Consider the following 23,482-nt stretch of genomic DNA (forward strand, 5'->3'; position numbering starts at 1 on the left):
AGAAACTAATATCAATAAGAAAAAGACAGGCTACATAATGGTAAAAATGGACAAGATTATAAGCAGGAAATTTACAGAAGAGGAAATTTTAAAGTCTAACAGGCATATGGAGAGATGCCCAAATTCCTTAGTCATTACAGAAATGCAAATTAAAATAATAATACCTGGCCAAAATTAAACTGGTTTTATTGGTGGGTGTGGGATGAAAGGGGGGAGGTGATAGAGAAACCTTATGCACTGGTACAGCCATTTTAGAGAGCAATCTCTTAATGAGTACATACGCCCTCTGACCCTTCATCTATTCCCTGCTTAGATTGGCCAAATTAATTTTCACACAGATCCAGAGGGCACATGAATTCTAAGATTGTTACTTCTCTACTTAAAAATTTCCATTGGCTTCTGGTTTCATTTACAATAAAATCCAAACTCCTTAAGCCATGACATGACCTGGTGCCCCTACCTCCATCTCTGATTTCATCTCCTTCATTTCTCCCCACCCTGCTTACTGTGCTCATCACTGGTCTTATTACAAGTCACCAAACTCGCTTCCATCCACTGACTTTTGCACCTGCTTTTCTTTCCCTGTACTACTCTTTCTTTGGATCTCCACAAGACATTCTATTTTTAACTCAAATGTATCTTCCTCAAAGAAGCCAAACATAAGGGAAGTTATCTTGTTTATTTTGATTCTGTATATCTTGTCTATTTTCAATTAAGTTTTTCCTATGGTTTCATCCCCAGAGGGCAATCATCTTGCCTTATTGTTAAACTCACTATGGGAGGTGGGGAGAGATTTGGGGAAAATCTTTCTGCTTCACCCTTGTAGTGCCTATAAGACTTTACTACAGAAGGCATTAAATAGTGGTGCTAGTTTGTCCTTTTTCTATAAGTAGACTTCTCCATAGGTAGAAGATTACCACATCCTGGACTGAACATTACTCCTCAACATTAGATTTGAGAAATAAAAAAATTATCAAAATGGCTGTGATGAAGATTGACTGATCTGATTTCTCAGAAAAAGCTTTGAGTGTTTTGACTATATGTATATATGTATGTACACATATATATATACCTACACCCACATATACATACATATATATATACACACACACACATATATAAAAAATAGTACCTGATCTTATAGCATACAGTAGGTAACACTATTTTAAAATGTTCAGACTTTGAATTCAACAGGGCTTCGTGAAGGACCCCACAGCTCAACAAAAGCAGCCCCTAGCAAGAAAATTACTTTTTCCTCATCTCTCCAGTCTCCAACTGCTAAGGTGGATATCTACTTCAAATTGGTGATTGGAACCAATTCGAAGATTCTGAAATCAATTTTGAGTGTCATAATCAGCATTTTCAAAAAATGAAATAGACAACAATAGAATAGAAACATCAGAATGTGCCACACCTCTCCTTACCCAGACTGCTCACAACTTGATGTAGAAGAGCAAGCGGAGAGTCATGGAGGGAGGAAGTGTGGTGATACATGCATTGGTATCTCACTGGAGCTCCTGGGCTAATTCGTTGGATATATAATGTTGAACAGATTAATTTTATGTTATTACAACTAACTGTGACTTATGAAGTGAAGCACAGAGAGAATTTTATTTGTTGATAGAAAATTCAGAGTTTTCAATTGAATCTACTGAAGAACTGTGTGTTTTAGGGAAAGGATGTCAGCAAGCATAATTTGTGTGACAACTATAAATCTTAAACTACTACAAAGTGCTCTCAAAGAGGTTGTTTTTATTATTAAAACAAAAAAGAATAATACAGAAGCATACAAGTTCAGATGCTGGATCTGGAAGTGTGAATACTGAAATGTGAAATAAGTGTGAATAGTGAAATAACTGAAATAATTGTTCACTCTAATCAGTAAAAATTTCATTTCATTCTAAAAAGAAAAACTTAAGTGCAAGACTTTTTAATATGATGCTTATTTAAAATGCAGTTTTATCAAATGTTCAAAACCAAGTATAAATGAAAAACCCCAATATATTATTTTAATGATAGGTTTGCAAATGAAAGCTTAATACCTTGAAAAGTAAAAGGACATTTGGAAAATATAAGTATGATTAACTTAAAAATAATCCCTCAAATATGTTCTTTTTAAAAATTGTGTAAAGCTATTGGCAAAATTTCCACATATTGTAGTAAGAAAGCTAATCTTTAGATCTAGTTGTCCATCAATGTGGCAAGAGAGAAATGTATCATACTAAATGCTGATTCATATTCATCCATTATGTATGGATATGGAGTACACAATTTTTGGTGATAAATCAGCTCGTAAATTAAAGCTATACTTCTGTGATAACACAGTATCAACTCTATTACCACAGACTACTCAGAAGTAATGATTATTATGCAGTTATAGTCCAACTTAATGAGAGCTCTAATACTGCAAGTTGTATAAGACTTTTATGCTAGCTATGTGTAGCAAGATAATTTTATTTATTTATTTATTTTTATTGACTTTGTAATAATATTACATCAAAAATATATATGTGAGGTCCCATTCAACCCCGCTCCCCCACCCCCCCTCTCCCCCCCCAACAACACTCGTTCCCATCATCATGACACATCCATTGGATTTGTTAAGTACATCTTTGGGCACCTCTGCACCTCATAGTCAATGGTCCACATCATGGCCCATACTCTCCTCCATTCCATCCAGTGGGCCCTGTGAGGATTTACAATGTCCGGTGATTGCCTCTGAAGCACCATCCAGGGCAGCTCCATGTCCCAAAGACACCTCCACCTCTCAGCAAGATAATTTTATACAGGTGTTATTGTCTGTATGGATCAAAGTATATATTCAGAATTAGAAAATAGCATTTTATATTAAACTATGTAAGTTAAAAGGAACTGCAAGTGATGGAACAACAAATACAATCAGGAAATGGTAGATATAAAAAAATTGTTAGAAAATGCTAAAATCAGAAGATAATTTGAAATATCTCTAAGCCAAACTCAGTATATAAATGCATTACCTTCCCCCAGTGTAAGAAACAACTCCCAGAGATGAGTCTCCCTGGCACCGAAGAATTACTACCAAGCACCAACTAGCAATGCAACTGGAAAAGAACTTGATCAAAAGGGGGAAAGGGTAAAGACAAATGAGTTTATATGGCTAAGAGACTTCAAAGTGAGTCAGGAGGTCATCTCAGAGGTTACTTTTATGCACGCTTCAGCAGAACTTCATCGACTGCCAAAGTAAATATTGCCTCAAATATCAGGGTTCCTGAGGGCTCTGGAGACATCCAGACACTATAGGCAGAGCAGACAACTCAGGAGTTTGCAAGCCTGCCAGCGGGCCCTACTTTGGAATTTATGCTTCCCAGTGTGACAGAGTTGAATTCAGTTTTGGTTTCCCTACACATGACTCTTCTGCCCCTTCTATCTGAACCTATAGTTAGTACTGGAATTGATAGGTGTATGTCAAAAAAACTTAAATCTTTGGGCTGTCCATGTGCCAGTTGGGCCCTGAATCTCAACAGAGATGCAACACCTACTCTCCAGTTCACTGGACTCACCCAGGACAACTAACAAGGAGATGATGATGGACAACGACCATCCCAAGGAACATAGAGTGTCTGCAACTGCAAAAAAAAATAGACCCATCATTCTGTCCCATGGGAGCTAAAGCTCCCTCTCAGCTAGCAGCAGAATAGGAATCACCATCCCAGAACCCTCAGGATTGGAGAATGAACAATGGACTAGAGTAGACTTACTGTTATTCTAATACAGACTTATTGTGATTCTAATAATGGAAGAACTTTTATCATTGATATGGAGGCATTGGCCACTGGAGACTCTGAGTGGAGGGAGAGGGAAAAATAGATGTAATATGGGAACATTTTCGAGACTTGGGAATTGTACTGAATGACATTGCAATGACAAATATAGGCATTATATATCTTGTCATAACTTACAAAATTGTGTAGGAGAAAGTGTAAACTACAACATAAACTACAATCCACACTCAGTGGCAGTGCTCCAAAATGTGTTCATCAATTGTAACAAATGTACCACACTAATGAAGGATGTGGTAGGGAGGGGCAGGGAGGACATATGGGAATCCCCTATATTTTTTAAGTAACATTTATGTAATCTAAGAGTCTTTAAAAAAATTTTTTAAGTACATAAAAAATAAAAATAAAAATAAAGGAAAGGGAGGGAAGCAGACGTGGCTCAACTGATAGAGCATCTGTCTACCATATGGAGGGTCCAGGGTTCAATCCCCAGGGACTCCTGACCTGTGTGGGAAGCTGGCCCACGTGCAGTGCTGCCACAGACAAGGAGTGCAGTGCCACGCAGGGGCACCCCTGCGTAGGGGTGCCCCATGTGCAAGGAGCGTGCCCCGCAAGGAAAGTCACCCCACGCGAAAAAAGCACAGCCCAGACAGGAGTGGCACAGCACACATGGAGAGCTGATGCAGCAAGATGACACAACAAAAAGAGACAGTTTCCCAGTTCCACCAGATAATGCAAGCGAACACAAAAGAACACACAGCAAATGGACACAGAGAGCAGACAATGGGGCAGGGGTGTGGGAAGGGGAAAGAAAGAAATAAAAATAATTCTTTAAAAAAAATAATAAAGGGGAGCAGATGTGATTCAAGCAGTTGAGCACCTGCTTCCCACATGGGAGGTCCCAGGTTCAGTTCCGGGTACCCCCTAAACAACAACAAAAACAAACAACAAGCAAAATCTATGAAAAAACCAACTCAGCAGAGCCAATGTGGCTCGAGGTTGAGTGCCGGCTTCCCACGTAGGAGGTCCCTGGTTCAACCCCCAACTCCTGGTACCTATAAATGAATGAATGAATGAATGAATGAACAAATAAACAAATAAATAACCGAAAAAGATCAGTCCAACAGTGGATCAATTGCATGTGTAGTATTGTCCTCATGCACTCTGGAAAGGAACAAATTTATAAATAGAGAAAGACCTCCAGGGCATCAAATACAATCTTCCCTAATTTGCTTTTGTATTATTTATATTGAAATTTGTTTATACATTTTATTATAAAATATTATGTTTATATTAACTTCGTTTTTACTTTATCCTGCACAGTAAATATTCAGAAACTTGCATCTTAGATATGCGTATATGTGTGTGTGTACACGAGTCACAATATCAAGTCTATTTCAGACAGTGTTTTCCCAACAGTAGAAGATAACGTTGGATAAGGAACCCACCTATAGAATGGTTTGGCTCACAGGCCATCAGTAGTTTGCAGTCTCTGAGCTAAATTGTAGAGAATTTTTAGAAGTGACTTTGTAGGTAAATTGACGGCTAGGCTAGAGAATGATATAATAAAAACATTGTTTTAGAAGCATCAATATGGCCACATTGCAAGACTGGCTGGAATAAAAATTGAGGGAGGGTCGCTTATATGGAACTGAGACAATCCAAAAATGACAGCCTCGTGTGGAATTAGAAGAGAAGAAATGGAAAAGGAGATGATGGAGGTAAAAAGAGGGTGCCAAGTAAAAATAATAGCATTTTGGAGTTGGGAGGGCCCTCTGAAACCATCAATTCCATCACCATCTTCGTGCAATTAGGAAAGTAATAGGACACAAGTAATAGTAGAAGAAACCTACTCGGAATGTGTTTGACTCAACAAGGAGTCACCAGTAGGTAATCCGGTTAATGTAATCAACACAAGGCGTGGATTCTCTTCAGGACGTGGAGGGAGAGCCCTCAAAAATCACTTTCTATTGAATGGACTAAAACGGGCAGTAATTCTTATCCTTTTAAATCTGAATTCCAATTAGTTTTTCCCAGGTCTGCCTACAAGGCTTGCCTAATCAAAGCTTCTCTCCGACCGTGAAATGAGTCATTCAGCATTCTACTTTCAGAGAGTATTTCTCCTAAAATACCATCAAACCCTCTTAAGAGGTTTTTCATTAATATCAATAGTTTAGGCCTTACGAACGTGCCACACACAAACCCCATCGCGGCCAAGCGAGATAAAGAGGCGTAGGTCTAGGACGCCGGAGGCTCAGGTCCGGAAAGGGAGGGCTCTGGGATTTAGTGTTGCTCTTTCGGGACGGAAAAAGCTGGGTCGAGGCTGGTTGGAGTTAGCTGTTTCCTTTCTTCCTTTGATATGTCGTGCTGTAGTAGACAGGCTAGGGTGGGGTGGGGCACTGGGTGGGCAGGTACAGCAGCAAGTCCGCGGATCCCTCTACGCCTTACCCGTATCCACCTTGAATAACCTTACTACCCCAACTCCCTTCAGCCAAGAACGGAAGACAACTGTGGGGCAGAATCAAGCGCCATGACTAGGTCGGTCCAAAGCACATCCCCGATGCCTGCTCTTGGCGAACCAGACGCAAGCCTTGGGTTTCCCGGAGCGAATAGGAAGCTGCTCCGAAAACCCCAGGCCCCTCCCTTTTAGGAAGGGCTCAGACAGCGTCTCCGTTTCCAAGGAAACAAGCAGAACCCTTACGTCACTTCCGCTGACCTGTCTGGACTCCAGGCTGTTGGGAGGAAAAGTGGAAAACTGAGCAAGGGCCACGACTGTGGACGCGAGCGTCTCTGGTCTGCGCATGCGCCCGCTAAGCGGCCTGCTTCTATTTATGTGGGGGATCCAACATGGCGGCTGCAGCGACCCGGGCGATGGCGGTAGAGCCGATCAGAACATAGTAGCGGGGACGGGGGAACAGTCCGCACTCACGGTGGAGTCGGCAGAGACGGCTGAACGTGGTGGAGGGAAGAGAACGACGGAGAGAAAAAGGAAGGACAGGCAGGCAAGCAACTCGGCGTAGAACCGAGCGCCGGCTCGAACGAAAGCAGAGGGCCAGAACAGTGGGGATGGCGGAGCCGCGCAGAGTAGCGTTTATTAGCCTGTCACCGGTGAGGAGGCGCGAGGCCGAGTTCCCAGTGGCCGAACGCGAACCCGAGTTCCCCCGCGAGCCTCCCCGGCTGGAGCCGCAGCCGTACCGCGAGCCGGCGCGGGCAGAGCAGCCAGCCTCGCGGGAGGCCGCCCCCCGGTCGGACGCGCAGCCCTCGCCGCGAGAGAAGCCGCTCCCCCAGCGCGAGGTCAGCCGTGTCGAGCCTCCCATGTCGCTGCAGCGCGAGCCCCCGCGGCCCGAGCCGCCGCCGCCGCCGCTCCCACAGCTGCACTTGCAGCCGCCCCCGCCGCGGGAGTCAGCCTCCCGGGCTGAGCAGCAGCGAAGGCCGCCGAGGGAGACGGTGCGTCTGGAGCTGGTACTCAAGGATCCTACCGACGAAAGCTGCGTGGAGTTCAGTTACCCGGAGCTGCTGCTGTTTGGAGAACAACGGGTACAGAAGATTCCTCTCTTCATCCCCCCCTAGACCCCTGGAGCCTCAGGACCGGTCCGCCTTCCCCCAGCTGGTTTGCACTTTCGGACGCCCAAGCTGCGCGTCTCTGGTGGTCCCAGAGGGTGGGCTGGACGGGGCCGAGAGGGTGGACGGTACGGTTGGTGATGCTTCCCTCCTCCCCACGCTGTTGCCTAAGCTCTCGCCCGGCTCGCTGACCCCCACCCCCACTCGCCCCATACACTGTCCCTGGCCTATTTTTCTGTGCTCTTTTCGAAACCTCAGCATTTTCTCGTTTTCTTTCTGCTCCCCACACAAAATCTTGGGGCCCTGCAAGTTCTGTGGTTGGGTTTTCCTGTGGCTCTCCAGCTGTCGTTTCAATGGAAGGGAAGAAAAAACCTTGGGGGACACGCCCCCCAATCTGAAGCTGAGATTGTGTAACCCCTCTAGTATCCTCATCTTCATCAGTATTTGTTATGCATGGCGTTGTGGCTGCTGAGATGTGCTTGTGTGTATTTTGTGTGGTATTTCTCTCAATTGAAGGAGATTTAAAAGTGATCCAAAAATATTCAGAGACCAAAAATTTTACTTTTGGAGTGAAGGGAATGTTGAGTTATTTGAATATTTATTTTCCTCTTTCATGTTGTTATTGGTAAGCCTTTTTAGCTTTGTTTTCTGTGGAATTTGTTCCCATTGTAATTGAGTGGGAAGGTGTCTCTCCTATGTTGTATATGGTCCCTACCATCATATTCTTATTTGATTGTAAATAATTAGTTATAGGTCCAAGTTAGAGGATATTGCCTTGGCCTTCAATTTTTAGAGAATGATTTTTTTTTTAATGTTAGCTTTGAAATTTTTAAAAACTTAACTGAAAACGTATAGGTATGCCTTCCATGGAACTGGTAAACAATGGAGATAAGAAAGGGGTTTGTTGTTAATTGTAATTTTGGGGGTTTCTTGATAATTGTAATTTTTATTTTTATGGATTATTCATCTGTAGAAGTTTGAAAGGGAAATGAAACAGTAACAGTAAAAAGACCACAGTTTACTGGTTGTTGAGAGATTATGTTCTTTATTAGATTTTGCCTAGCAGAAATATAATGGACTCCCTAAGTCACGCGTTTTGTTTTTGTCCTTAACTGTCTTCCGTGTTGAAATGAGTGGCTCCTTAGTCAAAAAATATCATATTAGACAGTATCACTAGATTTTGTTTTGGCCAACTAATCTTTTGATAATTATTTACAAGTATTGTTTTATGATTAAAGCATTACTAAATGTTTTCACCCTTAGTGAATTGTTAAGGGTAGGGATTATTTTGTTCACTTCCACAAATAACATTTTGCCCTGTAGACTCACTCTAGTGTTCCTATTATTTATAAATATGAAGTCATTTTTTTTTCTAAAATAATTTTGAAAATATTGGATTGGCATTTTTTCAAATAAGTTATATTTGACCTTATCTAAGTCAATTTTCAGTTTTAATCTACCTTATGAATTACAGGTGAAAAACATTTTGGTAAAAATGCATAAAACATAAAAACATTTACTGAGTTCTTACTATGTATTTGACACGGTTCTAACACTGTACATTGCTTACCTAGTTTAATCCATCAGAACTCTTATGAGGCAACAACTATTATCCTCTTTTAACAAACGAGACTAAAGCATGGAGTGGTTATATATAATTTTATGAGTACTACTTTCCATAGTAGTACCAATTCTGAGTAAAATGAAATGTTTCGTAATTAACTTGTATAGTTGAAATTTAGAGGATCCTGCTGACATGCAGTATAGAGTCAGAGAATAAATACAAACACGTCTATTGTGACTTTCTTTTTGTTGTAATATCCATGCTATGATAAATAGATTTGTATCTTACAATTATAAAAAGGAAGAAATTTTCAGGAAAAAAAATCATTTTGACACCCTAGCTTTGTTAACCTAATACTAGTATTAATACTACCATGTAATCGGAGAAAGATAAAATTCAGTTTATTTTTTGTGTGTGTTCACTCTATACTCTCAATTTAGGTGTTAATTAGTCCAATTTTCCTATTGTATATTCGGTGATAACTGATTATTTTGGTGAGATTCCGTATGTCATTTGGCATATTCCACTGGACACAGAATCCACTGTTTATACAGTACAACTTTGCAACAAAGACTTGTCAGAATTTCCTATGATTACTTAAGTGAATATATTTCTTACATGGTAGAGTATAAAACACATTTTTCAAAATAAAGTAGTCTTGCTACCATGAAAGAAAATTCTAGGAAGGAAGACCATAAAAAAGCAAAGTGTGACTGTTCGAATTGGAAAGTGGCAATTCCTGAATTTGGTTTTTCTACCTCTCAGAGAGTTTCCAATTATTTTTAGGAATTTAAATTAGATTTAATTTTAAGTCATTTTGATTGAACACCATACCATGTAGCAGGCTGAGTAGATTAGAAGAGGAAAAGAGATCTTATAAAATTGAAAGAAAAAAGGCTATAAAATTTTTTCTATCACCAAGTAAGATTTTAGCTTCAGATCGTTGGGTTGCTAGGTATGGGGGCTATTAAAAATGTTTTTGTTACATGTGAATACCATCTATATTGGGGTATATATAAATCGACCCCACTAGAAACACTAAATGAACAGAATTGGAATGTAATCAGAATTTTTCTGCATTCTATTTTTATTGAGATATATTTATATACCATATGATCTATCCAGTGTATAATCAATGGCTTTTAGTATGATCAAAATATTAGGTAAAATTACATATATAAGACTGTTTTTCTTTGAAACTGAACAAATTTATGTTAACACTACAAGATGATAATATCAGAGAAACCATTATGCCAAGTAAAACCAGATACAACGTACTACATATTGTATTATCCCATTTATATAAAATGTAAATATAAATCATTTTATAAAGTGGTTATATAGGGCTGGTGAGGTGAAGGACTGCTAAGCAGTATGGAGTTTTTCTTTTTGGTACACTCTATTAAGAAGGAAAAGCACAATTAAGTCAGCATTGTTAGCAAAATATGAAAAACAAAACCATTTTCCTGGTTATCAGGACAAAGTTTAGCTAAATCCGTAAATTTGTCACCTCTGTACAAGACATGATTGAGGTAGTTCAAGGTGATGAGCAAGGCATTCAATCATACCTATCCTGAAAGATTAATTTGTTTACCATTTATGGGTAAACTGTAATAGTGCATTTTTGAAATAAGTTTTGCCAGTGATTGGTATGCAAGAAAATTTTTTTTGACTCTTAGTAAGCCAAAACACCCATTTTTTACTAAAATGTTAATTATATCATTCATACATGAACAAACATAAACAATAAGTGTATAGTATAAGTTGTGAATTTACAAAATAATTATGCATATCATCATACAGGGCTCCCCTACATCACCCCACTGCTAAAACCTTGCATTGTTATGAAACATTTGTTATACACTGTGAAAGAGCATCAACAAAATATTACTAACTACAGCCCATATCTTACATTTGGTATATTTTCCCCCAACCCACCCATTTATCAGCACCCTGTATTAGTATTATACATTTTTATAGTGCATTAGAGAACCAGAACACCAATTTTTGTACATGATTAATTGAGCATGTACTGTAAAAAGAAAAATAAGTGAGTATAGTGTTAGTGTATACTATTTGAGAATTCTTTAGTAGTCCATTGCTAGTCATATTGCATATTTTGCATAAGATATATGAAAGCATTCTTAAAAATAGGACTAATGAGTTGTGATCAAAGGACAAAGTTATTGCATTAGTTTTTCATTGGTAATTTTAATATGTACTAATTTAAGATCTTTTTTTCACCTGAAAAAACATAAAGTTTCTTGAAGTCTGGATTTTGGGGGGAAGGGGAGTGGAGTTCTTTCTTAACTGTGAAAAAAAAAGTAAAGTAGTTTTCTTAAATTTAATTTCATAGACTATCAAGAATAAATAAGATTTTCTTTTTGATGCCTATATAAAATATGGCATGAAAGGTGATTCTTATTAAAAATATATATCTATGTGTTTATATTTACATTTATAAAATGGGTCATGCCAGTAGAAGACAGTATTCAGACTTCACAGTGATATGAAAGAACAGTTTATAATGGCAAGGTGTGGTGGTTGTACACTGTCCTTAATTTTAGCCTCAAGTTAATGCTGTATCATGAGCATGCCTGATATTCCTTATTTCATTATCAACCTATTTGTGTTAGTTTATTTCTTCCTCTTCAATATTTATGTTTTTCACTAGTAACACCTATTGGAATATAAGTAGCTCCTTGTTTTGGCTGGGTTTTTTTGTGTATTAAAAAAGCCATATTGGGGAAGCGGACTTGGCCCAGTGGTTAGGGCGTCCGCCTACCACATGGGAGGTCCACGGTTCAAACCCCGGGCCTCCTTGACCCGTGTGGAGCTGGCTCATGCGCAGTGCAAGGAGTGCCCTGCCATGCAGGGGTGTCCCTCGCATAGGGGAGCCCCACGCGAAAGGAGTGCGCCCCAAGGAGAGCCGCCCAGCATGAAAGAAAGTTCAGCCTGCCCAGGAATGGCGCCACACACAACGGAGAGCTGACACAACAAGATGATGCAACAAAAAGAAACACAGATGGGAAACGGACTTTGGCCCAGTGGTTAGGGCGTCCGTCTACCATATGGGAGGTCCGCGGTTCAAACCCCGGGCCTCCTCGACCTGTGTGGAGCTGGCCAGGCGCAGTGCTGATGCGCGCAAGGAGTGCCATGCCACGCAAGGGTGTCCCCCGCGTGGGGGAGCCCCCACGCGCAAGGAGTGCGCCCGTGAGGAAAGCCGCCCAGTGTGAAAAGAAAGTGCAGCCTGCCCAGGAATGGCGCCGCCCACACTTCCTGTGCCGCTGACAACAACAGAAGCGGATAAAAGAAACAAAAGCAGACAAAGAAACAAGACGCAACAAATAGACACCAAGAACAGACAACCAGGGGAGGGGGGGAAATTAAATAAATAAATAAATCTTAAAAAAAAAAAAAACAATTGTTTAAAAAAAAAAAAAAAAAAGAAACACAGATTCCCGTGCCACTGACAACAAAAGCGGACAAAGAAGAATACACAGCAAATAGACACACAGAACAGACAACTGGGGCAGGGGTGGGGGGGAGAGAAATAAATAAATCTTTATTTTTAAAAAAAGCTGTATATATGAAATGTGTCTGCTAAACTAATAAAATCAGGTAAAGGATGTGATTTATCTTTGTTTTGGTAAGTAGATGGTGAATGTGAGATCCTGTTTGTATGTGTGTGTGTGTGTGTTTTATACAATGTATTTTAGTAAACTTTCATTCTCTCTCCTGCTAGAAGGAAGTCATGGTAATGTAAAAAAAAATTTTTTTTGGTAGCTATTTCACTTTTTTAGCTTTGCTTAAAAATAGTGTGTATTCCCTGAATGGATGTCTATTGACAGGATGTAGGTGATACTGAGAGTGATATTATACTTGGTCTCAGCAAAAAACTGTATCAGCTACAGATAATCTGGTGACAATTCATAGACAGATGATTAAAAGCTGACTCTACTTAATAATCTAGAAATCCTTTTAGATGCAATTCCTGACCAAAGCAATTAATCTTTGTTAGGGAAGATAACCAAGAATTAGTTATAAGTGGGGATTTCATTTTTACCTAACTTGCTTGGTTTTTTAAGTATTTTTATTTTGAATGGACTGATCACAGGATCATTTTACAGGCAGAGACTATTTGGATTGTTGAAATTTTAACCACCAAAAATTGGTAGAATTTGTGGTAAGAGTCCGTTAAAAGTGTGAAATTTTTTGCTATGAACCAACATTTCTTTTTAGTTACTTTTTCTTTTTAAAGATTTATTTATTTATCCCACCTCCCACCTCTGTTGTCTGCGCTCTGTGTCCATTCTCTGTGTGTTCCTCTGTGACCACTTCTATCTTTATCAGCGGTACTGGGAATCCGTGTTTTTTTTTGTTGCGTCATCATGCTGTGTCAGCTCTCCGTGTGTGTGGCGCCATTCTTGGGCAGGCTGCACTTTCTTTCACGCTGGGTGGCTCTCCTTACGGGACGCATTCCTTGCATGTGGGGCTCCTCTACGCGGGGACACCCCTGCATGGCAGGGCACTCCTTGGACGCATCAGCACTGCTCTTGGGCCAGCTCCACACGGGTCAGGTAGGCCTGGGGTTTGAACCATGGACCTCCCATATGGTAGGCAGATGCCCTATCCATTGGGCCAAGTCCACTTCCCTCTTTTTAGTTACTTTTAATGTTTCCTACTTATTTGGAAAAATTGACCCTTGTTATTGATTAAATTTAAGGATATATTCAAGTCTGTTTGAAGCAATACTAATATTTCTATTTCTTTCCTTTTCACATTGATTCAGAAAAAGCCCAGTCGTATAGAAGACCCCTTTAATGATGACCATCAGGAGAGGCAAGAAGTGGAAATGTTGGCTAAGAAGTTTGAAATGAAATATGTGAGTATAATAGTGTTCACTTTGATAATTTTATCTTTTGGCCTGTTTTCTTTCTAGGACTGGGTGGGAAGTCTTACTAAATATCCATTGCCCACCTTGCCTTATTCTTATAACTTGAATGTAAATGAATGGTTAAGCAGTTAAATGAAAATTTTGATAGGTTTGTGATAGCTACAGGAGTAGCCATCATTTGCTGTTCTCCTTTTATTGTCCAGACAATTTGCTTAACATATCTCTGATCTTTAAAATAAAAGTGCAAGATAAGTTTTATTTGTCATATTTATAGGTGAAGAAATTGAAACTCTGAGCTCAAAGTAAGATCTCACAATGGCAAAAACCAGACTGCATATCTGTTTCTGTCTAATCTAAACACTATACCCTTTCCGTTGGCCCTATTGAGAATGCTATTTTAATTCCTTTGGGGTAGTGATTTTCAGACCTTCCTGCCTCTTAAAGAATATAAGGGAGTGATCCCTGGGATCAGAAACAATCAGAAGCAGGAAATTTCTTTGGAAAATATCCTGTTTATTTTAAAAATTCATATACATTTTATATTCTGTGCTGCAATAAATTGGTGTTTGTTCTAATACAAAATAATTTTAATTACTTGATTAAATAGTTTAACATTTTTCCTCAAATTTTCTAGCAGGGAAATTCTTGTAGGAAGACCCACTCTCTACCCAATATTCATCCTATTGCTTTACTCTTGGCACTTTGCTGAAACATAACTTAATAGAGAAGGAAGACCTTTTATATCAGCCCCTGTTGAGCACTGAAAATTATCTTTGAAATAGGATATCAGCTTACACCAGCCCTGTCATTCATATATCCTCAAGATATAACTAAAATCTTAGTTGCCGGCTTCTTATGGTAATGAAGAAACTGGAAATGGGGGGAATATATGAGAATAGATTGGAATGCAGGTCAGGTTCTGGGTCACATCTAGTAATTGTGTCATTTTAGTAAGATATTTAATCTTTTGTGGCCATGTTTTTCTTATCTGTTATTGTCGGGTATAGAATTTTCAAAGACTTTCAGGCTCTATATTCTCGGACTATAAAATAATTTTAGCAATGGACTGGTGGGTGTTTTGATAGAAGAAATAGCAAAACTTGTTACTAATTTGTAGTAGTTATAAGACTGTGTTCTCAGACTATACTACTGTGGAGTGATATATAAATCATGAAATACTCTCTGTATTTTTGATACGTTATTTTATTTTAAGTGTTTTAACCAAGCAATACATTTATGTGGTTCAGAATTTTAAAAAGGTATAGAGTGAAAAGTCTTCCTTCCATTCTGTTGCCCACCCATCCAATCCCACTTCCTAGAGGCAATTCTTGGGGGTCCTTCTAGAAATATTTTATGTATATGTCTATATAAGCATATATCCTACCCCACCCTTACCTTTTATACACATACTATAGAATACTGTGCACATTTCTGCTCTTTGATTTTTTTAATTTACTCTTTCTTGGATAATTTTTCATATCAGGACATAGAGATTTTCTCATTCCCTTTTTGTTAAGGTTTCATGATAGTTGTTTACATGGAAATATCACAATTTATTTAACAAGTCCACAAATGATATAGGTTGTTTCCAAAATTTGCTCTTATAAATAGTGCTGTAGTAAATAACTTTGTAACATGGCATTTTATACATTTTCAAGTATACCTCTAGGACAAAGTACTAGAAGTGGAAAATTTTAGGTCAATAGATACATGCATTTATTAAGTAAAATGAAATATTTTAAATATTTTATGTAAAATCTTGCAAATTGTTAACCCACTTTAGTTGGATTTCCTTTTTACACTGACAGAAAAAGAAATTAATTCTTTGAGGCTTATATAAAACAAAAATAAAACTTGTATCCCTAGCTACTTTTTCTTCTTCCTACTTTTGTTTTATTGATTTTATAATTTATATGTCCTTGTCATTATGAGCATATAAAGGGATATGGCACCTATCTTCTCCAGGAGAAGTTTTCAAAATAATTGGGAAAATAAGACATACACATGACACACAAATACAGTGCCTGTAGAAATGAATGGTTCTCCTTTGGGGATTTGAAAGTGAGTATATGTATCAGTTTCAGTCTTGAAATTGGAAGTTTTTGAGACTCTGGTGCAGTTACTGAATGGATGTATCCAATTCCCTATGGAACCACATTTCTCTGTAATCCCTGGAATAGTTTTCAACTTTTTGTCAGAGAGTGGAGGATGACAGGCAATAGAGGTAATGAATTATAGTGGAAGGCAGCACAGGATTGAGTTAGGACAACTGAATTCTGTTCTCATTTTTGCCGTACTAACTAGCTGTGTGACCTTATTTATTTGTTTGTTTGTTTGTTTGTTTAAAGCTTTATTTATTTCTCCCCACCCCCTTGCATTTGCTGTGTCTATTTGTTGTGTGCTGGTCTTCTTTTTTTTAGGAGGCAGCAGGAACCAATCCTGGGACTTCCCATTTCGGAGGGAGGTACCTCATCCCTTGAGCCACCTCTGCTCCCTGTATTATTTGGTCTTTCATTATGTTTTTCTTCCTTGTGTCTCTTGTTGTGTGAGCTCGCTGTCTTGCTTGTGTTCTTTAGGAGGCATCAGGAACCAAACCCAGACCTCCCATGTGGTGGGCAGGAGTGCAACTACTTGAGCCACATCTGCTTCCCATGACGTTATTTAAAGCTCTTGGCCTTTTTATGCTTTGGTATCTTTCAGAGGAAGATAATTTCTGTTCACATAACTTCACAAGCACTGGGTTTTTGTCAACATCAGATGAAAAATAGATTGTTAGTGTTTGAAATATGTAAAGTACTATATAAATGTGCCTTTTCTTATTCTGCACACATCATGGATACATTTTAACATAATTATCTGTGGGGTTTTAACCTCCATTAACTGACTACCCCACTAGTTTTGATTCTTTAGTTGAGGTATTCTCCTCCAGATGGCCTTTTATCTTTGATCCTTGAATCATTTTTTCAGATTCCTCTTAATGAAATATTTTACTTAAAGACCACAACAAAACTTTTTGGAACATTATAAGAAAGCCATCAGGCCAAAACTGACCTTGAAGAAGATACCTCATCCAGCAATAGCCTCACTTAAAAGATTACTCTTAAACAACAAATAAAGGTGTGTTTTTTTTGGTGTCCTATAATTCAGGTGGAACAAATTCAAATGTCCACAAGATCTTCACTGATCAATCAGTGGAGCAGACCAGTTGGAGAATAAGTAGTGTGGGGATTGTCCCAAACTTGCCCATCTAAAGGGTGCAGCTACCATGCAGCTCCAGCCTTTTGTTACTTTTCAGGAACTTGGGCTTAGTGTTGTCAGATCTAGCCATTTCTCAAAAGAAGGCAAAAATCTTCTGACATTTCTTACTTTAAAATGTTGGTTTCTACTTAAAATACCACCAAGTGACCCCAGCAAAATAGATCCTTAGGCCAAGTTCAGCTCATGAGCCATAGTTTGGGATCTTGCTTCCCTTTTTTCCCCTAATATATTCAACTAAAAAATCCATCTACTTTTAAATCCTGTCCTTTCTCTTCTGCAAGCATTGTGGGTGGTGGTACTTGTGGAAGGATAGTCCATTTCCATTGTGGAGGGGAATATGTAGGAAGTTTTAAAGAACTGAGTAAGTTAAACTCATTTAGGGGTTTCCAGATATTGGGAGAAATAAGATGCATTGAGATGTGGCTGGGTCTATGGGTGATGTTAATGATGAATTCTGTGGTTTCTTGGAAGTCCTGAGAGGAAAGGGTATGTGCTTTTTGTGGTCTTGTAGTATGTATAATTATTGCTTGTGCTGGAGAGTAGTTGCATGAAATATGGAGCAGGCTAGCCACTTGAGGATAACCATGGAGTGTAGGATATGTCCTTTCTTTTGCAGCAGTTGCTCTGTGAAGAAGGAATGAGACAGTTCTGGTAGTTGGAAATCAGTGATACCAGAATTTATACAGAGCATTAAATAGTAAAAGGATCACCCTATATTTAATTTATGGATTTTCCCTATTCTGTCCTATTTTTATTGCATTTATAGACATACCTTAGAGGTATTGTGGGTTCAATTCCAGACCTCCACAATAAGTGAGTATCACAATAAAGAGAGTCACAGGAATCTTTTGGTTTCCCAGTGTCTGAAAAAAAAAATTAATTTAAGTACCTTAATGAAAATGTGACACAAAGACACGAAGTGAACACATGCTGTTGGAAAAATGACACTCATAGACTTGCTCAAAGAAGGGTTGGCACAGACCTTCAATTTGTAAAAAATGCAGTATTTGCTAAGTGCAATAAAGCAAAATGTAATAAATTAAGTATGCTTTATCCTATTTCCTGTCCTGCTGTTCTTCTATTCAGGTAATGTAACAGTGCATATTCAGCATCAATTGCTAAATGTGTGTGTTTGTTTTTTGGTAAAAGGACAGTTTATCTATTAAGTATTTTTACCTAGAGTATACTAAACTCGTTTGTAATAAACTTATTAAGTAGGTAATTTTTATTACTCTGTAGGCGCCAGATTAGTCTTGTTGGTTACTGTAGGAAGAAAGCAGGATACAGTTTGAAGAGACTTATACCTTCCCCCATTCCCAGTTTCAAAATTCCAAATGTTTAAGCTAAATATCTCATTTCCAACTCAGTTTTCAAATGGTTTCTAGGTTATGTGTGCTTTTTCTGAGGCCATGATACACTCTAGAGTGGGGAATGCAATTCATTTTCATGGATATGGACTTGTTCTCTTAGCCTTTTAGGATAAAGGATAACCTGTAATGATTGGAAGATTTCTTTCAGTGATTTTTCTCATTCTGTTACCCCAGCCATCTTGAAAGCTCACACTCTCCTAAAATTGGATATAGATTCAATAATCTAAATGAAAGTACCTAGCATAATACCTGGTGCCTAGCAGGGGCTCAGTTAAGACTGTTTGAATCTGAATAACATTAAGAATAGGAGGACATGAACCCAGCTATTCATTTATTAGCATTTATGACATTATGACACTAAAATCTGTTTACTATTCCATGTAAACCTTGAATAACCACCTTTGATGCTTAATTCTTTGTGACTTTGAATTTTCAGAGCTCCAATAGCTTCATACTTATTTTTAAATGGAAAATAAGAATAGATTTAATGATAAAAAATAATTCTGAGCAGTCTTACAAATCAAGTCCATCAATGGAGTGACTGTTGTACTTAGTAATAAAGTCTATATATAAAATGTCTTAATTTTCTTTTTTGTGGCTTTTAAAACTGATTTTTGTCTTAAAAATATGTTTAAAGAATGGTAATTTCTTAGAGTAACTATGATTTCAAATGGGTGACTTGCACGTACTACTCAATTTAGTAGAAAGGAAATATGTTTTTACACTTAAAATAATTATGGGTTATTTCTTTAAAGTGCTCTCAAATATGAGACTGATAAAAGTGGCTGTTATTAAAGTGTTTATTCACTCTTTCTGGGAGTTTTAAGAACTGTATCAGTTATTCATAGTCTTAATTGATGGGTCACATTTGCTGAGGGACTAGAGCTTCCTCGTGAACTTTCTTGGCGTTTTTTCCTCTTTTGTTTTGACATTATGTTAGGTCTGGTCATTACCATTACCAATTGTAATCATTTGCCATGGCATGTCCTTTTAATTCTTTGACCTCTGTGAGCTAAATAAATTCTCCCTTCAGCCTCCCTTTAAATTCCTTCAGAACTGAGAATAAGCAATTTTAGGGTATTTGGGAGGAAGAGCCTATATCTGTAAGTGGTGATTATAGAAATCTGTGTATACTATTTCTGTGTAATGAAGTCAGCTCTCTTGACTGACTTTCCACTGACTTAAAACTCTACTCTTTTCTACTAAGTACAAAAAGGTTCTTAATCTTTTTCATTCCGTGGACCCCTTTGCCAGTCAGGTAAAATGAATACCACTATAATTTATTTGTTTCATACATTCATGAGTGAAGGAAATGTTAGATTTCAGTTAGAGGTCAAAGAAAATAAAGATAATAAGTTGGTGATTTTTCCAATTCAAGTTATGGAACCCTTGAAATCTTTCCATGGACCATCTCCCCCCACCCCCAACCACTACCAGTTAAGAATCCCTGTACTAGTAGGTTGGGAAAATCAGCAGAAATAGAGAAAGATAAGACTGGAACAAATAAGGAAGCTTTGTGACTAGAGATTTTTTAATCTCAAATAAGACTTAGTCTTAGCAATTAGGATCATGCTTTGTCTACTGGAGATGTTCAGTGAGTGCTGGTTACTAGGTAGATTTACTGTTACGTGGAGGCAATAGGAAGTCCTATACTAAGAACATCTTGTTTGTTTTCTAGTTTAATGCTACAATGTAATCACATTGCTTTGGCTTAAAACAATGGTTATCAGGTTAAGCAGATACTAATGAATCTGTGAGTAATATTTTTCTGAGTCACAGTAAGCTAGTATAAAATAGATTTAAAGGAGTTTCTGTATTTTAAGATATAACAAAATTAAAGTTGGTTTTGGTTTTTCTTTGGTTTGGAAAATAAATTTTGGATTTTTATTATATAGGATATATTGAATGTGTAAACTACAATATAAACAAGTGTAAGACCCAGAGAGTTTATCAAGTAAGACTTTGATTGTATTGTAGGGAGTATTCTTGCTAAGGATATTACAAAAGAGAGCAGTTCAAAATAGGTCCCGTAGTGAAGACACTGTTATAAACCTATGCCAATCTTGAGTTACGTTAGGTGAAATTTTAATATCTATAGATTAATTTATAAGTGACTTTTGGCCACTGCTGAAAATTCGGTTCCCTCTTATAAAAATTGCACCTCATTGAATTCCAGCATAGTTAGGAAACTAGAGAACTGAAGGTTGGAGAATGGCACAGGGGAAGTAAGGCAGAAGCCAGGCTGAGGGTAGATGTTTTTCCAGTCAGGCCAAAGGGTAAGGAACAGTAAACTGAGGCCACAAACCTGTACTCTGCTGGCCTCAGTGACAAAGGAGGGCACAGGGATGCGCCGTACAGCCAGTGCTTTGCAGAAAGCTATTAATAGGTAGAGCAAAGGCTACATAAGCCTGGCTATTGGAGAGGGATTTAAGAAATAGCTACTCGGGTATGGGTGTGTTAAATACAGGTTATTCAAGGCTTTTCCCCCACAGTGGGATTGTGAAGCAGAACCTTTTCTAAGGAGGAGTTGACAAATCTGAAGTATTAAATGTTTGGTGGATCAGATGTAAGAAAGTTTCTTGAATGGGTAATACATGTTCTTGATAAAATTCAAAAGGTAACACAATGTGAGAAGTAAATATTCCTCCAACCCTTCCTTGTTCAGGGACAATCACTAAATTTCACTTCCCAGATATCATCTTTATGTATGTAAAAGGTTTTGTCGCTGTTGTTCATTGTAAAATAATATATATAAATACAGATAGAGCAAAAGAAAAAAATACAAGTTACCTAAATATTTTTAAGCCCACTGCTAGGCATAACCACTAATTCGATATATCTCCCTTCAGGGCTTTCTAAAATGCTTGTATGCCTCTACATTCTCTCAGACTTATCTTATTTTTTTTTAATTTTAATCACCTGAGTAATATGTAAATACATTCCTTTTATTAAAAACTATTTTCAAGTAATTCATATTAAGTCAAAGTCTCCATCAGCACTGCCTTCAGTTATATCCCCTCCCATGGTAATAATTGGTTATCTGCTTATATATTCTTCCAGCTTTTATATATGTCTATAGACTTGAATTGCCTTATTGTGTTATTCAGAAATGAGATCATACTGTGTACATACAATAGTTCAGAAAGCAATACTTTGTTATTTTAATGTTGTCTCCTTGATTACCAGTTAGGTTGAACACCTTTTCAAATGCTTGTTGAATGTAGATATTACCTTTTCTCTGAATAGCCTGAACTATACCTAGCATTTGGAAAATTACGTTTTTTACTTTTTATATTAATAAACAACATTGTTTTAAAATGGCTGTTATCATTAAATGGATTGTCATAGTTTATGTCTTAGTTTATGTCATAATTTATGCCTTTTTCATTGTCATAATGCTATAATTGTTACGATGCTTGGTGAAGATTTTATATATATATTTTTTAAGATTTATTTATTTATTTATTTGTTGTCCCGTGCCCCAAGTCTGCTCTCTGTGTCCATTCGCTGTGCGTTCTTTTGTGTCTGCTTATCTTCTCTCTAGGCGGCACCGGAAGCCAATTCTGGAGTGGGAGAGAGGTGCTCAATCTCTTGCACCACCTCAGGTCCCTGGTCCATTGCTTCTCTTATTGTCTCTTCTCTGTGTCTCTTTTTCTTGCATCTTCTTGCTGTGCTAGCTCTTCACTAAGGTCTGCTTGCTGCGTGGGCCAGCATTCTGCATGGGCCAGCTTTTTACTTGGGCCAACTCACCATGTGGACCAGCTTGCCTTCACCAGGGAGCCCCTGGAATCGAACCCTGGACCTCCCATATGCTAGACAGGAGCCCAATCACTTGGGCCACATCTGCCTCCCAAAGACTTTATACTTTTAAGGTCCTCTTTAAGAAGGCATATTAGTCAGATAAATATTGTTACATTCAAGTAAAGCTTTAGCCTCTTTGTTTTCTATGATTGGTAAGGATTCACATTTACTTATTTAACAGCATTAACCATTTTATTGCGTGTCTTGGATTGCGGACTCAAAAATGTTACTGCTCAGAGTTTCCTGTGGTAACAAACTGGTCACCTTGATTAGACTTAGATACTCCGAAATCTCTCTAGTTATCCCTAAGTTAAGTAATTTGTACTTTTGTATATGTCTGATTGTATCCAGAGAAACAGAACTGAGTTTTATTATAGAAGTTGGCTCATTTCCCAACTTGGGGATTGGCAAGTTCAGATTCCCTAGGGCAGGCCACAAGTTGGAAATTTGATGATGATGACAAAAATTTCCCAGGAGAAGCTAGCCACCTGAAGTCAAGATAGAAATCCTTCTTCTTCTGAAAGAAAAAAAAAAAATGCTTAGTTCTTATCTCTCCTTAATCTTGTGCTAATCTTCTTAGTTCCCTGCTGCAATCTTTAGTTCTTTTAAGGCCTCCAGCTGTTCTAGTGAAGAGACTCCTCTCATGGCTAAAGGCAATCTCCTTTGTTGATATTATGTCTCATCAGCCGTAGATGCAATCAGTTGGCTATAGATGTAAATCCATCTGTGAAACACTTAACACTCAGGCCAGTGCTTGATTGACCAAACAACTGGACACCATAACCTAGCCAAGGTGACATGTGAAATTAACCAGTGCATTACCCATTACAACAGAACCTATTTGTTTTTCAACATTTTCCCTAGGTAAATCTTTTTTTCAAGAAGCAGTTTTATTGAGATATATTCATATGCCAATACATTCCATCCAAAGTGTACAACCTATATTAATCTTATAGGTTGTGCTTAGATTAAAAATATATATTAGGAGAAGAGAAAAACATCTCTCTGATTTTAACTTAAAAACATAACAGTGAAAGGGTTCAATACTTGGCCTGAGCTGTAAAGGTAGAAGGATTCAAAGAGAAGTGACTATTCCAAATAAAAAGAATGAGGAAAGATAAACAAGCATATTTGGGAGAGAGTAGATAGTTTGAATGGATCAAAACACCCATGTTGGAAAATTGTAAGAAAAATTGGAAAGGTAGTTTGAGTCAGTGTATCGAAGGTATTTATTAATGCCTTAATTAATGGTTTACCTTGTAATAGGTGGGAT

The 23,482-nt window shown here is 38.0% G+C and overlaps 1 protein-coding gene across 2 annotated transcripts in view; it reads left to right on the forward strand.

Moving 5' to 3' along the window:
• The first annotated feature begins 6,476 nt into the window (after positions 1-6,476).
• UBN2 (ubinuclein 2) overlaps positions 6,477-23,482 on the forward strand; it is a 104,032-nt gene continuing 87,026 nt past the window's right edge. For both annotated transcript variants that reach the window (XM_058297446.2, XM_012526617.4), the window contains exons 1-2: positions 6,477-7,295; positions 13,676-13,768. In XM_058297446.2, the coding sequence (XP_058153429.1) occupies positions 6,825-7,295; positions 13,676-13,768 (564 nt within the window). In that variant the 5' untranslated portion in view covers positions 6,477-6,824. The remainder of the gene's footprint in view (positions 7,296-13,675; positions 13,769-23,482) is intronic.

This window comes from Dasypus novemcinctus, chromosome 5, assembly GCF_030445035.2.
Source record: "Dasypus novemcinctus isolate mDasNov1 chromosome 5, mDasNov1.1.hap2, whole genome shotgun sequence".
NCBI lineage: Eukaryota > Metazoa > Chordata > Mammalia > Cingulata > Dasypodidae > Dasypus > Dasypus novemcinctus.